Source organism: Mauremys reevesii, linkage group 25 (genome assembly GCF_016161935.1).
Source record: "Mauremys reevesii isolate NIE-2019 linkage group 25, ASM1616193v1, whole genome shotgun sequence".
In the NCBI taxonomy this organism is placed as follows: domain Eukaryota; kingdom Metazoa; phylum Chordata; order Testudines; family Geoemydidae; genus Mauremys; species Mauremys reevesii.
Genome location: NC_052647.1, coordinates 17,545,593 through 17,563,344, shown reverse-complemented (window position 1 = coordinate 17,563,344; position 17,752 = coordinate 17,545,593). Strand labels below are relative to the sequence as shown.

The window sequence follows — 17,752 nt, the reverse complement described above, 5'->3', positions numbered from 1 at the left end:
GCCCCAGTCTCCTTGCCCCGAGCCTGGTGCAGGGAGGGCTCTGTTGCACTGCGGGAAAACACCTTCTACTCCTACAACATACCTAGAGTTTCCAGCTAGACTTATAAATAAATAGCATGCAGCCCCTCTGGGCCCTAACCACACTAATCACAGAGGTGAGGGGACTCTCAGGCAGGGCGGGAAGAAGAATCAAAACTATCCAGTGTTGGTTAAGGATGGTGCTTCTCCAGGAGAGGGGGGGTTATCCAGCTCTGCCTGGGCCCTCTACTGCATGCGAGGGGAGGGGAAGCAGCCAGCATCTTTTGGGGAGCCTCCAGCCCCACCCTACTGCCCGCCTGAATCCAGCCAAGCGGTGGCTGGGCCAGCGCTGTCTTGCCAGGGAGCTCCGGCCTGCAGCGGGGGCTGTTCTGTGCCACCGGAGCTGGCGGCTACGGCCGCTGGCGGAGACACTCAGTGCAAACTCGGGTGAAGGCGAGAAGCTAGCACTGTCTGTCCCTGTACTGGGGGGGAGGGGGGAGAATCCATTGGCCCTGGCTCTATTCCCAGCCCCACATGCTAATCAGCTTAGCCCCACTGCAGAGCACAGGACTTGTGCGTGGGAATGCAGTGGGACCAGCCCGGCCCTCCCAATCAGTCTCAAGCCGAACTCACCTGCTGCGGGGAGGTGTAACACTGCGCTCTAAGTAAGGCATCAGTCAGGCTGCGTCTGGCTGTTGGGCTAAGGCCTCAGGCCGGGGGTGCAGCAAAACCCAAAGATGCCACAGCTGGGGGCTGGCAGAGATCCCAGCCGGCCCTGCAACAGGCAGGGAACTGCCCTGCAGAGATCACCTGGGCAAGGAATCCGGGGGGTGGCCCCTCTGCAGCAGGCCGATCCCTTTATGACAGCGCAGAAGCAAGCTCCAGCGGAGGAGGATGGGACCCCCAGGTCGGCTGAGGCTCTCGCCGTTCCAGGAAGGCGGCCCCATGGGAGGTTAGGGGCAGACAGCTGGGGGTCAGCCATGGACATAGAGGTCAGAGGCTTTGAAAGGTTCTTCTGCAGGGGGCTGAGGAGCTGGTCCAAGGCTCTGAAATGTCCCTGCAAAGCCCTTAGGTGGGGCAAGAGGAAGCAGGAGCAGCTGCCCAGGTGCCACCTGCTGAAAGGCTACAGCCTGGCTCTTAAGATTCCACTTATTCTAAGGATAAAAATGCCAAATTTCCTGCTATGCCCTAGCACCTGTTAGACACTCCCCCCCCGGTCACATGAACATCTTCAGGGCAGGTAGCCCCGTGACAGGCTGTACAATCTCCTTTTGGATTACTACAGACCAGAGACAAAGCCCCCTGCCCCACCCCTTAAAGGGACGTAACTAACTTCCTAGATGACGGGGCCCTGGCGTTTGGCTCCAGCTCCGCGTTCTCGAAGCTGCGCAGGTCCCTCCCTCTCCTTGTCGGGTCAGCGCAGCTGTGGCCAGGTGGGTCTCCACAGGGGTCAATACTGCCCTGGAGTTTGCGCCTGGCCAGGCTGGCATGGCCGGTCTCAGCAGGGCAACGTGCCTCTCTGCCTTTGGCTACGCACCAGAACAGAGCCGGGGAACTGGTCAGAGCAGGGCCCTAACTACAGGTTAGCAGCTTCATGCTCCTAGCCGTGCCCAGCGGGGCTGCCTGGCTCTGGCACGGCCGAGCCTGGGCCCTCGCTGCACCAGAACGTTCTCGCGGGGCTCCCCACCCCACACCACTCCCACCAGCCGTTTGCCAAAGGCTTCATATCAAGGATGGAGCCACGCAGCTGCCGTTTCATCCGCTCAGCGCTTTGGTAACACGGTCGTGGGAGAGGGGGGCAGATGCAGGCGTCGCTTTCCTTCCGAGCAGGAGGGAGATGGAGTCTCAGGGCTAAGGTACTAGCAGCTGGGGAGGGGAAGGGGCAGGGGGTGGACCGTCTATAAGAAGGCACTGGGATTTGCTCTGGGGTCTTTCTGGTTTCTGTAGCGCATGGCTAGCAAGACTCCGAGGATCTAGGAGAACAGAGAGAGAGAAGGGGGGGATTAGGTGTGATGGGGGCTCCCTGTGTCACAAGCTGCAGCTCCCCCCGGTGAGTCACAAGGAGCTCCTGAGGGCCACTGTGTAAATGTTTTGCTGAGAGATGACCTGGAGTCCCCGCCATCCCACCCCACCCCACCTGCTCCGGCCCCGGCCAGAGGAATTACCTCCGTGAAGCTGAAGAAGAGTCCGACTCCTCCGAGGATTTTCAGAGCCTCGTCCGAATGCTTCAGCATCTTCTCCCCGCACTTAGGACAGCTGGGCATGTGGCCCTTGGTCGTGTTGTCCTTACACATCTGGAGAGGACGATAAAACCCCCCAGTGACACTCCCCTCGCAGGCAGGGCAGTGCGGCTACGGGGGAGCAGAACCGTCCCCCGGTTAGAGCAGTCAGGAGAGCATGGCGCAGGCAAGGGGGCTGGGCGTGAACGGGATTCCCTCTCCTGCCGGAGACATGCCTGATCCTCCGCCGGCCCCAGCACATACAGACTCGTGCCCGGCTGGGAGGAGTCCGAGTTACAGCCCTGGAGCCCGAATGCCTCCACAGCCGCCCCTGGGAAGCAGGCTGGTTTCCCCTGGAGGTGACCAGCCGGGAGCCGGGAAAGCCCAGAGGCAGAAGCGCTGGGGTAAGGCGCTGCCCCACCCTGGGACTCACAGCTGGGCAGAAGTTGTAGTCCATCTGGAACGTCCTGATGGCGACTGGGTCATTGGTGTTGTTTAGCAGCCCGCAGCAGTTCAGATTCACCTCGATCTCGTTGCGGGTCTTGTTGCTCAGGAGGTCCCAGGCGGCGCGGAAGAGACTTTCCTGTGGGCAGAGCCCCCAGGGTTACCCCACGAACAGCACGGCCAGCAAGTGCCCTCTGGGCCAGGGCCCTGCCGGCCACGCTGACCAGCCTGCAATGCTGCTCTGCGGCCACTAGAGGACGCTGTTCCACACAGCCAGGTAGCCAGAGGTTTTCCCCTTTGTCCCTCATTCGGTGCATAGGGGCAGGGGACCAGCTTTACATGGATAGTGGGGGAGAAGCGCTAGATGAGGGACCCCCTAGGAGGGGAGCTGGCAGACAGAGATGGGGGGAGAAGTCCCCCCCCCCCAGAAGACAATAATGGGCACAGCCAGAGTCAATGATGGGGCGGAGAGCAGGGCCTGCTGTGATCAGTGGGGCTACACACGTACCCAAATTGTCAGCTCGACGGCAGGAAGGGAACGCGAGTTCTCAAGATGTCGTGGTAACTGGCGACAACGAACGGTAATGGGGGAACGGTGCGACAGGGCCCCAAAGGCCCATTGCTCTAACTCAAGGGCTGGGTTGCGATCAGGCCTGGTAAAGCCTGGGACCAGGCGTCAGGGAACCCAGAATTGGTGTGCTGGAAAGTAGGGCTGATTCATGGACAAAGCAAGGGATGGGCCGTTCCACTCCACCCACTGGGGGGGCGGGGGTGTCTGTAAAGAAAGTGACTGGGGAGAAAAATCAGCTACTGAAGCAAGTGTCACCATCACCGCTACCACCCCACTAGCTCCTGGACTCTCAGCCCTCCACCAGTCTAATCCTGAGAGATGCCCCGGCCAGGCCTAGGGAATCCAGACACCAGCTCCAGCCCAAACACCAGCTGGGATGAAACGGGCTCGGACTTTAACAGCCGCAGCAGTTCCAGACAGCTCAGCTAACTCCTCTCTTCCCCGCGGGACAGTTCTTACCAGCGTCGATACCGTCCAGTGTTCCTTGCCTTATTTAATAGCGGGAACCGGCTTGCTGCCTTCCTAAACTGCCAGGAAGAGTTCAGGGACCGGCCCCAATCCCTGGACCGGTCGCTGAGACACACTGATCTAAGAGCCTGGCACCCAAAGGGGGTTTTCCTGCTAAAAAACTCTCACCAGCTCAAGGGAAAGGGACCAAGGGCCAGGGCCAGCTAGTGAATACTTGATTGTTCAAAGGCTGGACCTGTTCTGCCTTCTCATTTTTAATGAAGGTTAAGATGATTTTTTAATGGTGTGTTTGCCCTGGTACGAAGCAGGACTAGCCAGCCCTGGATCTTCCTTAACACTGGTTAATGTTGAGCCCTTACAGCTCCCCCCCTCCCCCAGCACTGACAGCTGGCTTTGGGCTGTTTCCATGATGAGATGCCGGCTCTCGCCGTCCCAAGGCACAGGGGCGGGGGGGGGGGGGGGGCTGAGGGTGCCCTCTGGAAGAGGTAGTGGGGGTGGTGGGTTGCAGGAGACAAGCTTTAAGACCAGCGTGAAATGGGTGTTTCGTGAAGCGCTGCTGATGCAGCTCTTCAGATGCTACCACGATCAACCCAGCTCAGCAGGAAAGGAGGAGTGGGATGAGGGGCAAGGCCGGGGATGGTTTTAAAATGCAGAGAGAAAGTGGGCGGGTGTTCCCGAGAACCCCACCTCTGCTCTGGGGTAAGACTCCCAGCAACTCCCCGAGGAACAGAGTTAAACCAGTCCCCCAACAAGCCCCATCCTCACTGCATGTAGACACAGTCTCTTGCATGGTCGGCTCTCCCCACCCCCTTTCCTGTCTGTCTTCTCTTCTGAGTCAACCCGAGTTCTCCTCCCACGTGAGACCGGCCCCGCGGACAGCCTGTTCTGAACCTCCACCCTGGGGCCTGGCGCTAAGACCCCTGGGGGCGCAGCCTGAGCCGAGCGCTGCAGCAAGCTGAGCTGCTCTTCGAATTCTTTCCCAGTGGACTGTGGGCAAACATGGCTGTCTTTGCCAGCCACCAGAGCAGCAATGTGGGAAGGTGTTCGAGGACTATCTGCCCTCGTGTGGAGCTCGCCACCGCCTGCACTGCACATGCTGGGGTGAGCAGGTGATACAGGGCACTTGGAGAGGTTACAGGTTGCCTGAGATAGGCCAGGCAACTTGAGTTAAAGCACCACCGTGCCTGCATTAGGGGGTCGGGGGCGGGAGATGGGACTCAAGGCGAGATACAAGTCAAGTGGTGCCCCTGTGTCAACTCTGCAGTAACAAGCCCTTGGCCTATGCTCTTCGGGGCAGAGCCTGGGATCTCACATGGGTCTGGCTGGCCTGCAGGCCCTGATTCCGGGGGGGACACCTGGGGGCTGTAACTAACCAAACCAGATAGAGGAGCCACCTCCCTGCACTGAGGGGCTGGCGAGACATCTACCAGGCCCAGAGCTTAGTGGGAAGAGAGTTTCACCAAACACCTTTGAACCCGTTGGTTGGAAGCCACAAGAGCAGCTGCCAGGGCCCCTTCCCGTTTCCCCGTGAAGACGGATGTATAGATTCTCCAGCGCATCTCGCTGACGCCACTGTGGCCAAGAGCTGGGGAGAGAGGCCGACTCACCTCTCGGCTTGTGTTAAGGGCTAGACACGAACAGGAGACTCCCAACTGGAAGAGAAAGACGAGCCCCAAAATGACCATGTACTGAGGAAGAGTCGGTGTTAAGGAAACACGGCAGGGGGACGCTGCCATCTCCTCCCAGCCTCCTGCCCCCTTACCCCGCCTCCTGGGTGGAACAGGACAGAGACAGCAACCCGGCACCTGCCCAGGCAGCTTCCTTTGCCAGCTGCCAAATCCCCTGCAGAAGACCAAACCTGTGCCATGCTCTACCACCCTCTATCCATAGCCCAGTTATTTCAGGGGAGCCAGGAACTCCCATGGAGAGGACACCACCTCTTTGTGCAACCCTTGCTTATGCTAGCACCACAAGCCAACTGCCCAAGCATGCTGGGTGCTGCCCCCAGAGCCTTCTGAACTTCAGAGCGGTGGGGGGGTTAGCTAGACAGTCATGGGGTCAGTTGAGGGTGTAAACGTACAGAGGGGGGCATCGGGGAAAGGAGGCTGCGGCTTTACAAAGAGACGGCGGTCGGCTTTGTCTCCACAGGAACCTGCTGAGCAGCGCAGCAAAGCTGGAACAACTCCCCTCTGTTGATGCTCTTCCACCGTAGATTTTGTGCTGGAATTGGGTCCACACGGTGGGTTATTCCAGAGCAGGTCCCTCTGGTGGGTCTCCTCTGCAGACAAGCCCTGGGGTGGGGGGGGCTGTGCCGGCTCCATGGTACAGGTAGGGAACCGGAGCCAGAGGAATGTGAAGTGACTTGTGTGATAAGAAAGCCGCTCTCTGAGCTTAGACAAGGCCAGGGCAGAGCGGGAGTAGAGCCCATTGGCAGGGTCCTGCTCTAACACCTTGTTCAGGGGACAGGGTGGGTAGTTGCATGGAAAGAGACTTTTGCTCCAGGAAGGACTCCACCATCCCAGGGGCCTTGTGAGGAGAAAAGGGCCCCATCTTCCTCCACCCCACCCCTAGCAGCTGAGCTGGCAGCTTCCTCTTCCCAAGGGGTGACCATCAAGGGCAAATTAGGGTCCTTTAAACACAACTTATCCACAGGCAACCCCTCAAGTACACGTTAATGTAGCGCTCAGTATACGGCTGAGTCAGAGAAGGCAACAGACACAAAACCAGCGGCCTCAGCTTGCTGGCGCTGCAAGGAGTTTGCCCACACTGGGCCGGGCCTGGGGCCAGCAGAGCCCCCATTTAAAGTGTGTGTATGGCAGGGGAAAAAGATTTTTCCACTTTCCCTCTCCTCCAGCGGCCTGATCTCTCCCCCTGCCCCCCAGCCCAGGAGTGGAGGGCAGTGGGACCCCCCTGCAGGGCGCTGTGCCGGTTGGGTTTAGCCGGCTCGGCGCTCCAAGGCCTATGCCAGAGCCTGGCCACCCCAAGGCAGTTACAGGATGATGCTGATCTCTGGCTGTGCTAGGCAGGGTGCAAACAGGACAAAGCCACCCAGAGCTTCCTATGGCCTAGTCTCCCCTTCAAAGGTTCACGCTCTCGCCATACTGGCGAACACTCCTAGGGGACCCACCGCTTACACCCATGGGCTGAGGGAAATAAGCTATTCCAACAAAGCCCTTTTACACCCATATAACTGCACCTACACTAGGGCCAAAAGAAATGCCATCTACCTGCCCTTAGTCTGCTGACAAGAGCAGCTGGTGCAGAACCTGGCCTCAGTGACTTGAATGACTGCGGCCCCAGCCTGTGCAGCCTCAGCGTGAGAGTTAATGACCACCTGCTTCAGCTTCTCCTTCCTTCCTCCTGCTGTGGTTCCCCTAAAGTCCGGGGGATTGCCCACCCCAAGGTTGGAATGATCCCCCGTGAGACCTGGTTTCACCCTCTGGTGCTTGGGCAGCATTTGCCACCCCGCCTTGTTTAACGAGACTTTAGCCTTCACAGAGGCTGGCAGAGTTCCCGTCACCCTTGCTGAGGTCTCCAAAAATGCTACAGTCACCAGCCAGCTCCGCTAAAGATTAGGTCGGTTTCTCAAAAGTTAAGGTTTCAAGTGGAACTGTGGTTTCCTCTTTGCATCACTTCCCCTTCGCTGAAATATCAGCCCATTTGTAGGTAGCAATCAGCCATGCCTGGCCCTGTTCATGCCTCATCTAGGTAGATATAGGTTCTGCCCCAATCTGGGCCAAGCTGGGTCCCCAGCTCCCTTCTGGCAAGCGCCTGCCTGGCATCGAGCCTGCGGCAGCCCCTAGCAACCAGCACTCAATGCCGAAGTGCCCCAGTGATGTGACAGGCTCTGCAGAGGAAGAACATATTCAAAGTGCAGCAGCTACATCTGCCAGCCTCACGACAGCTAAATGGAGATGAATAACCCCACCCACGCGCAAGGGGAGCGGAACGGGAGCTGCGCATCAGGCTGGCTGCCGGAGAGGGTGGGGAGGGATGTGCTGGGGGGTTTATTTATAGAGAAAAAGGAGCATCTGGAAGAGGGGCTAGAACCTAACTCCCAAGCTTCCACCAGACACTGCGCTCTCCCCCCCCACCCCGTATGTTTGAGCAGGAGGGGTTAGAACAAGTCCATGGAAATCCGGCTGCTGCGGGCGTCGAACGAGACCCTCGCTCTCAGCCACCCTTCCTCCCGGCCCGCAGCTCTTTGCCCACAGCGGCTGGCAGTGGGCAGGGCCCAACGGGGCCCCTCTGGCTGACCGGCCTGTGGAGACGCAGGCCGGAGGAGTGGGTCGCTCAGAGATGCCCACCTCCTTTTTCTTACGGGGCCCAGCAGGACAGAGACACCCCAGTGAGCACCCACGGGCTGCCCCATGCCCCGGAGTGGGAGAGCAGGGAGACTCCTTCCCTCCCTGCTTCTCCCTTGGCAGTCTGCAGGGCTGTCCCTGCCACCCGGTCTCAAGTGCTTTACCTAGCGAGAGTTCAAAACGGCCCCAGCCTGCGTTTACCCACAGCCTGTCTCGCTCAGATTCCCACGGCACATTCACTTCCTCCTCCAGTCCAGTCTAGACACCCCACCAGTTCTACCCACTTGCTCTCAGCTACTCCTCCCGCCAAGCCTCCTCCCCAACTTTGGAGAGAACGGTCACGTCATTCATGTAGTTGTTGAAACACCACGTGCCCCTAGCTGGGCTGGGGACGCAGGGGAATTCCAAGGGAAGGCCCTGCCACCTCTTCATAGATGTCAGAGCCAGACCAGACCATGGCGACCGTCTGAGCTGCAGCACAGCAGGGGCCAGCGATCCTCACCCTAAAGCCAGGCCCACTGCCCGAAGGGAGTGTCTGGCTTTCCCGGCAGAGGCTGCCGCTGCGCTGTAGCGAGCGAGACCACCTAGCAGGGTCCTAAGGATCAAACCTCCAGATTTCAGTCTCTCGGGTTGGGTTCCCAATCGTTACCGCCACCAGATCGGCTAGAGCAGTGGTCCCCAACCTTTTTCGTCTGCGAGCCGCGGAGGACCGTGGCGGTGGACGAGCACCTGCCGAAATGCTGCCAAGCGGTAATGTCTGTAGGTGTTGCTGCCAAAATGCCGACAAGCAGTGTCGTCCAGAGGTGTCACTGCCGAAATATCACCGAAAATCAGCAGCATTTTGGCAGCGATGCCTCTGGATGACGCAGCTTGTTGGCAGCATTTCGGTAGATGCTCGCCTGCCAGCCAGTACACAAGTGCACTTGGACTCATGGCACCCGCGGACACCGCGTTGGGGACCCCTGGGCTAGACAGAGTTTGACCCACCCATAACCCTGCTCAGAGAAGGGCCTGACAACTGTGGGGCTCCCCCTCATGGAGCCGCACAGTGACAGCAACAGTGGGAGTTTTCTCAGCAGATGGAGCCGAGCCCTGAGGTTACTCAAGGCCCGTTCTCGCTCCACACAGCGGCTGAGCTCTGGAGCACTTCTCGTGCCAGAGAACCGGGAGATTATTAGCAGCACAGGGCAGTCGTGAGGAGCGTGGCATGGCCCTGGCCTCCCAGGCGGCAGAGAAGGATACGAAGAAGAGCATGACTTGGTGGTGGTTGATAGCCCCAATGAGTCCCACGATGGCAATGAGCAGCAGGAAGAAGCCCACGGCGATGACTCCGCCGATGATGTGGATGCTGGAGACGATGCCAAAGCTTTTCCCCCAGGCAGCCACGCCGATCAGCAGCAACCCAACCAGCTGGAAAACAAGAGAAGGTCAACCTGGGATGCGGGGGGGCCCTTTCCCCCACACCACCCAGCACACTGGTCCCCGCATCACCTCTGCATCCTGGGAGAGGCACCTCTCATCTCCTGCATAGCACAAGGAGGGGCTTTGACAAGATCTCAGCCCCCAAAAAACTGACAGTCTAAACAGAGAGGGTGCAAAGGGGGAGGGCTGGGGGCCTGCCATGTTACTTGGAGGGAGGGTGGGCAAGTGGACCACACACTGCACTGGGGAGACCTGGGTTCTGTTCCCAGCTGAGTGACACCCTCTGCCTCAGCTTCCCCATCTGTAAAATGGGGCTAATGATACTTCCCTTTGTAAAGCACTTGGAGACCTGCTATTTGGTTTTGTAACCAGTACTGTCCCCTTCCTGGTCTGGCCTCAAAACTTACCCGCTAAACCTGGCCTTCCTCTTACCCAGCATTTTACTCTCCTGAGTAGCCCCACTGATTGCAACAGGACTCCTCAAGCCGGGAAAGGTAAGCACGTGCCCAAGCAGCAGCTGGACTGGGGCCTCGTTTTGTGACTTACTCTTTTCCGGTTTTTATTTTCAGCTTCTCGTCCAACCCCTGCCGGTTTCCCCTTCCATTAACCATTGTTTATTCCAGCCCTTCGCCCCCACCCCAGCTAGCGGGCCCTCCCCCATTCCTTTCATGCCAAGATCCAAGCTCACATTCCCACCCACGCACGCCTGCAATTAGCTGGCTTCTTAATCACCCATTTCAAGAGATCAGATGTTGGAAGAATGGCCGCCAGCTCCAGTTTTGCATCTTTGGGGGTGGGGGAGTCTCCACATTTTACATGCACCCCTAATGCACTTCTGTATCTCTAATCTACGATCTCTACTCCAGGAACTTAGCGACTGCTGGACTGGATTGGACTCACTGTCCATCTCGTCCAGTTTCCTGTCTAACAGCAGCCAGCACATTTCAGAGAAAAGCACAAGAAACCATCAGTAGATTATCCCTCATTTACCTATTTCCTGCCATCTAGGTCTCAGTCTGGTCTCTATTAAAGCCTGAAGCATGAGGGTTAATATCTCTTCTAGATTGTTAGCATTAATTGTAACTCGAGATTTTTGTTCTCCACAAAAGGATCCAATCCCTTTTGAAGCTTGCTACATTTGTGGCCTCAGCTTCCACTGTTTCACTACATGCGTGTGGTGTATTGGTTTGAGTTTGCCATCTTTTAATCAGTTGGCTTGTGTCTGATTATTATTATTACCCACACTTCCGAGCCAGAAGCACATTCGACAGCACGGATGTATTTTTCACATTGAAGTTAACCTTTACTTCCTTTAGGAGTGGGGTAGCTGCTCCTTCTCATCTCCTAGACCGATACGTCCCAGAAAGAGCCACTCACCGTTTGCACTCATAAAAATAGGTTCCAACTGGGGGAGGAATTGGCTAGGTCTTGCCATCTTTTGGCCTCCTTTATACACAAACGAGCATCCATTTAAACTGAACTGGTTTCTTAAATTAGCCCAAGCCCCTCTGCAGGCACTCAGGAAAAAAAAAAAGTTTGACGGGCTTATGTTGGCTTTGCAGCATTTGATTCCTTAATGACTTGAGCTACATCAGAACAGGCCAATTGAAGTGAGTTCAGAGCACCTCCAGAGGGGCTCACGCTGGCTTACCAAATCCAGTTAAAGAGGCACCTTTGTGCATTTGCACCTTCCAGGTCAGCCAAATGGCAACAAGACAGAGCAATACAGGGGCTGGGAGCCAATATAGTTAAACTCAGAAGCTGTTGCCAAACAGCTGTTTAGCTTGTGCACATTAATATGACCAGGTCAGCAATAAGAATATAGACAGTAACACAGGCTGCTTCTCTTGCAACTCATCCTCCATCACATCACTCCTCATGGGGTCTCCGAGCCCAAACCTCCACCCTGCAACTTTATAGCCCCTGCAAGCCCGAGTCAGCTGCAGCTGTGCCATGGCTCTTTTACTCCAGTACAGACATACCCCAAGATATTACAGCGACGAGCACCAGAAATACCAGGTCATAGTCTGGCCCCAGTGAAGACACCCTTGACTTAAACAGAACCAGGATTTTACCCACCTTCTCTGTGTTCTGGGTTGTGAACAATTAGGTTGCCTAGAACCAGGCGTTTGAATCCTGGCCTGTTTGATCTTCTGAGACTTCGCGTGGGACTGTCAGACAAGTCTCACGCACTCGCTACAGATGCTCAGTAGCCCCTAGAGTTTAGATTTTCCCTGATCGCCTTGAATGGAAGTGTCTCTTTGCCAGCAGGCTGTTCACCACCCGCTTTTAACAACCCCATGCCCACCCCCGAAAACAACAGGCTGCATTTCAGTGATTAGGTAGCTCCTAGGTGACTAGTCTGTGAAGCACTTTAGAACGACGTGAACCGTGCAGCTCTAACATCTGTACCAGCTTACTGCACCTCCCCTCCCAGCATGGCAAATCTCAGCCGCTAGGGACAGCTATCTGGCAGCGTGACAGTATTTGAAGTCACCCCTCCAAAGAGTTGGTGCAAAGAACAGAGTTAGGGTGGCACTTGCAGCTCTAAACTTCTAGTGTTTCAGAGAGTCTGCAGTAACGTCAGCTCTAGCAGAGACCAGATGGGTTTTTAAGTCTGTGCAGAAATCAGCAGGGTTTCACTAACTAATGCAGCTGGTGACCACTGGGTTGCCAGGAAAACAAGAGAACGTCGCAGGTGAACATTGCTGCTGGCGTTGCTCTCATGGAAGATGTCTTTATGTGGGCAGGGGAGGGGGCACCTCACAAAGAAGACCATGAGACGCCCTCTAACTGGGCTACCATTGAGGATGGCTGGGGAGTGGTCATGCAGGAGCACTGGGATTTCTCTCCTGCACTTATTCTTTAGCACAGCGACACCCAGATCTGCGTGTCGTTCAGCTGCTCAAGACAGATGTGCTGGTCTCCTCTGCAGGAGGAATCCCGCACAGCTGTCTCCTGGGACAAAGGAAACAGTAGGCTAGATTTCCCCTGCTGCAGCTGACCGCAGCGAGGTTCCGTCAGCGATGAATCCGCTTCCTGTCAGCGCGCGTTTCACTCTCCGCTTAGAGCAATTCCACCTCCTTATTCCCCATCAGACAAGGGCTGGGCCCTCTCCCCAGCCCAGTTTGGTTTCTGACATCCCCGCCTGTCTCATTTTATAGCAGTCAGCCCCATGGAGCAGACAAGCTACTGCCGTTACCTACTTTTAGGCCAAGCTAATGGACATGACAAATTCCTCATGCCTGTGGGTGGGCGCACAACAGAGGCTTGAAGACGAGCTCTGCTCCAGGCCAGGATTGTGGGACATGAGGTCTTATTCCAACACAGTCATCCCCACGTGCACTGCTCCTTTCAGCTTGCTGTTCCTACGCGGTTTGCTTTGGAAGCACAGGCTACAGCGGACGCCCGGAGCTTGCCCTAGGGGTAGGGGCAGCGCTATTCTGGCTCTCACTTCTTGAGCTGATGGGACGGAAAGCCTGAGCCGCACTCTCAGCCTGCCCTGCTGCAGTCCTAGCTCCCAGTGCTCTCGCCGCGTAGAAGAGGAACTAGTGTTCAGTGCTTTAAACAAACTATCCTTTTCACTAGGCTTTGGCTGCATGGCCAGGCTTTCCATTCAAGCCATGGTCGCACAGATGCCTTCGGCTTCCATAGATACCTGGGGCCCGATTCCCCATTGCCCAGAATTTACTGTCATTTACACCCATTCAGCCCTGGTGTGAAGTGCAACAGGCTCAGACTGGTAGCACCATGTACTGGTGCGACTGCAGGGCACCAGAGAATTGGGCCCCCGGTGTAGTTTAACCAGGCACATCCAGAGAAGGCAGCTCACGGATTTGCACGCTAGATCGCTCATCACAAGGGCTCCAACCATTTCTGCTGGCAGACCTCGATTCATGGCTGCCCTCCCACTACTTGTCACTTGTCTGTCCATTTTCCTACCCCCTTCTCACCATGAGTTCTCTCGCTTTGTCTGCATTCGTTTCACCCAACCCTGCCTGTTCCTACATGCTGCTCAAGGAGGACGGCGGCCTCTCTGCCTTGATGCGTCAGTCAAACCCAGCGACTGGCAGAAAAAGCTTAGAGCAAGACAAGAATCAGTAACATTGCCACTTTGTTAAAAAGCCAGCTCTGAGCACCGAGTCTGGTGAGGCATTATGGGCCATAAATGCTTCTGAAGACTCAAAACCTCTGCAGGACCTAAGGCAAAAATACTTGAGCCCTGATCCACAAAGGCACCCAAGTCTGGGGCATAGGTGCCTACGTACCAGATTTATGCACCACTTTAATCTGCAAAACCACACTTGGTGGCCACCTAACCCTGTAGGCACCTAAACTCCCCCAACACTCAAGTCTTTGCAGTAGACATGGCCTAGGTGAGTAAGTTTCTGCCTTTGAGCCCCAGAAAGATCCATCAGCTGGAGGAAGGTAAATATTTGCCTGCTTATCTTCTCTGCAGGGCCCAGTCCAGGAATCACGTTCAGAGGCTGCATACAGGACAGGGCCCCATTCAAAATCTGGCTGGAGGAGCCAGTCAGTGCGACAGATTTATGTTACCACAGACCACCTCACTTTTAGCCCATTGGTTAGTGCACTCACCAGGGATGTGGGAGACTCCAGTTCGATTCCTCTCTCTACCAAAGGAGGTGACAAGATTTGAACACAGGTCTCCCACCGCTCAGGAGCGCACTGAGCGATGGGATAGTCTGATGTGGGGCTCCCTTCACCTCCTGAAGCTGATTGGAGCAGGGGGACTGGACCATAGGTCTCCCACCTCTGAGGCGGGTACCCTAACCCCAGCCTATGGAATCCCTCACCCAGTGACGCCTCACATATTTATACATGATGAACAGCAGGAGAGATTGAGAGAACCCCACATCAGAATACCCCCTAACTCAGTGATCAGAGCACTCAGAGGGGGGAGACCCCTGTTCTAATCATCACCCCCTCAGGCAGAAGGGGGCACTGTCTCCCACATCCCAGGTGGGTGCTCGAACCACTGGGCCTAAAGTGGACACAACCATCTCCACTCATCACTCCATTGTGTGGCATGAGGCAGGGGCTTAACTCATTCTCCCGATGGTTGAGGTGCCTATGCCGTCCAGGAGAGGGTCACCGGCTGGGGATTGCGAGCAAGGACTGGTGCCTCCCTGCAGTAGAAGGGAGCCTATAAGCAGGTCCTGCCTCGTACCAGGCCTCTAATACAAGAGTTTGTGTCTCAAGCTCTTCCTACTACACAGCTCAGACTTGGGCACCTGTCCCTGACAGAGAGGCAGGACTCAGCCTACATCCCTCTCCTGGGCACCTCCCACTGGCTAGCTTAGGCAGTTCCCCCTCCCTCACCCCATTCATTACAGAGAGAGCCTAGGCACCTAACTCAGGCTTTGTGGATCGCCATGTTATTCCTGTGATTGGCGCCGTGACACTGAGCATCTCAGCATGGATCCAGCCCTCGCTTATCAAATTCACAGCAATCATTGGGCCACTCCGCTTATTCCAGACCTGAGCTGCCCAGGCTTGGGGCCTCACCAGGAGCCCCAGGCCTCAATTTGAGAGACCCCCCTCTCATGGTTAGAGTGTGAGCTTCTGGTCTCTTCAGCATCCAGCCCCCTCGGACCCTGGCCCATGACTGGGGCTCTCAGGCACTACCCCAATACAGATGATGGCGGAAAGTCCATGCTGTTGACATGTCGTCATCCACGCTAGGGACACTGCTAAACCAGGCCAGTTCCTCTTGTGCCAGCGCACTCAGTATTGCTATTGCTCACGGGAGATTTCCAAGAAACGCCTCCGACAGCCCTAGAAGATGTATGTCAGTTATATGGGTGTGACCTCTGGCTAACCAGATTAGAAGAGTATCCCAGAGAATCAAGAGGATGCTGCTAAATAGGCACTGAAATAATGTGCATTTATGTAACACTCTCCCGCAGAACACATTCGATTACTGAAGCTAACTAAGCCTTCAAGTGCCAGCTGAAACTGGCTGGTGAGTCTTGCCCACATGCTCGGGTTTAGCTGATCCCCATATTTGGGGTCGGGAAGGAATTTTCCTCCAGGGCAGATTGGCAGACGCCCTGGGGGGTTTTTGCCTTCTTCTGTGGCGTGGGGCATGGGTCATTTGCTGGAAGATTCTCTGCACCTTAAAGTATTTAAACCATGATTTGAGGACTTCAATCAGACACAGGTTTGATACAGGAGTAGGTGGGTGAGATTCTGCGGCCTGCATTGTGCAGGTGGTCAGACTAGATGATCATATGGTCCCTTCTGACCTTAAAGTCTATGATCAGCGTAAGATGCCTATTACAGCAAGATGTTAGGAAAGAGCTTCTGAAGTTTCACTTCCTTGTCTCACAGATACAATCACCAATGAATAACTTTTAGGCCTGGGCTACACTAGGAGTTTACATTGGTATAGCTGTGTCTCCTGGGGGTGTGAAAAAGCCACACCCCCAAGATGTCTTGCTATAGCGACCTAAGACAGACAAATTCTTCCATTGACCTAGCTACCACCTCTCAGAGATTGACGACCTAGACCAATGGCACAGGTAGCATCTGAAACGCTACAACAGCACAGCTGCTCCCGTTTCCGTATAGACAGGCCCTTAGAAACATTAAACTAAAATGACAGACTGCAGCTTTTATACTTACAGTGGGATACCTTGTTTTCAGCTTACTCAAGAGAAAAGGTTCTGCCTCACAGCCTCATGAACCCTGCTGGTTTGGACTGCAATGCAGATGGGCTGCTTCTTGGGTGTTTGAGGCACTTCCGTACTCCACTAGAAAGTTTGGTGACTTGACCTATTCCAGTATAACTAAAGCAGCTAACCCCCCTGGAGTGGATATATCAGGATAAAGAACAAGGAGTCCTTGCGGCACCTTAGAAACTAACAAATACACACACTCACACACACAGAACATGAAAAAATGCAGGTTGCCATACCAACTCTAATGAGCGTAATTGATGAAGGTGGGCTATTATCAGCAGGATTTTCCACTGCATGCATCCGATGAAGTGGGGCTTTACCCCACAAAAGCTTATGCTCAAATAAGTTTGTTAGTCTAAGGTGCCACAAGTACGCCTCCTTCTTTTTGCTGATACAGACTAATATGGCTACCACTCTGAAATAGGATAGAGAGCTTAACTTGTATGGCTTACTCTGGTTCAGGAAGGAGAAACAGCTTTACCAAAATCAGGCACTTTTGACTGATGGATGCAGTTATGCACTAGGCAGGGCTTATGCTGTTAAAGAATCACACCCCTCACAGAACAATAAGGCCTGGTCTACACTTAAAAAAAATTATATCAATTTAGTCATAACTCTAAGAGATAGGCTGATGGACAAATTCGTCACTCAACCTTTTTTGCACCTCTCTGAGGGGTGGATTAATGACATCCATGGCAAAACCCCTTCCATTGCTGCAGGAAGCATCTACACTACAGGGTTACAGCAGTCAAACTTTTCAGAGTAGACCAGTTGCTGGTGGCGACTGGAGATCGTTAGATGCTGATGTCAGGGCAGGCTGCTGGCTCAGGCATGATGGAATGGGATGGGGGAGGCCTGTTTTCACGGCCTGTTGAGGAGTAGACAGTGAAGTCCATCCCCAGCCTGTGTTGGATCCGAGACATGGACTTCGGCACTAACCCATGTTTGTTTGTGGGGGAGGGGGGCTCTACTTCCTTCCGGCCAGGAGGGGGAAAAGCAATTCTCCTCACGGAGCTCAGGGCTAGGGAAGATATCTAGGGCAGCTGACTTGACATCAGAGCCCCTATGGGCCCCAGAGAAGTTATAGCCTGAGCAGAGACAGGCCACACACCCATGCAGTACACCCTGCCTTAGGGACACCCCCACCCCCCAACACAGGAGGGGGCAGCTCTCAGCTCCTCCCCCCCCAGCAAGAGGGGGGCAGCTCTCGGCTCCTCCCCTCAAGGGAAGGGCTCCTCCCCTCCCCCCCCGACACAAGGGGGCTCCTCCCCCGCCGACAAGGGGCTCCTCCCCTGGCTCAGGGGCTCTCGCCCCCCCAGGCCCAGCGCGGGAAGGGGGGCCCCTCCCCCCAGGCCGAGCCCCACCCCCGAGCTGAGGGAGGCCCCGCCGGAGCCCCGGGCCCGCGCTCACCACGTAGACCACGTTGAGGGCGCAGAGCGCGTTGCGGGAGCAGGCGAAGCCGCCGCCGCCACACACCATCTTCCCGGGCGGGGGGCAGCCGGCCGCAGACTCCGGGGACAGCGCAGGCCGGGCCGCTCCTGGCCCTTTAAATCCCAGCCCAGCGCCCAGCGCCGCACTGCGCCTGCGCGCCGGGCCCGCCCT

The 17,752-nt window shown here is 55.9% G+C and overlaps 1 protein-coding gene across 1 annotated transcript; it reads right to left on the bottom strand.

The window, feature by feature from the left end:
- Positions 1-7,310: 7,310 nt before the first annotated feature.
- On the bottom strand, positions 7,311-17,723 carry TSPAN31 (tetraspanin 31). Its single transcript, XM_039514176.1, has 4 exons — positions 17,561-17,723; positions 9,267-9,434; positions 8,527-8,608; positions 7,311-7,567 (listed from the first exon to the last, which is right to left on the bottom strand). The coding sequence occupies exons 1-3, from the start codon at positions 17,627-17,629 to the stop codon at positions 8,528-8,530; spliced, it is 318 nt and encodes a 105-aa protein (XP_039370110.1). The 5' UTR covers positions 17,630-17,723; the 3' UTR covers positions 7,311-7,567; position 8,527.
- Positions 17,724-17,752: the final 29 nt, after the last annotated feature.

Excerpts from the sequence above, each read along its gene's own strand:
- TSPAN31 (XM_039514176.1), bottom strand. The coding sequence starts at position 17,629 with ATGGTGTGTGGCGGCGGCGGCTTCGCCTGCTCCCGCAACGCGCTCTGC. Across the intron at positions 9,435-17,560 it reads CCCTCAACGTGGTCTACGTG|CTGGTTGGGTTGCTGCTGAT; the intron begins GTGAGCGCGGGC and ends CTTGTTTTCCAG. Across the intron at positions 8,609-9,266 it reads ACCAAGTCATGCTCTTCTTC|GTGGTCTCGCTCGCTACAGC; the intron begins GTATCCTTCTCT and ends GGACCCTGCTAG.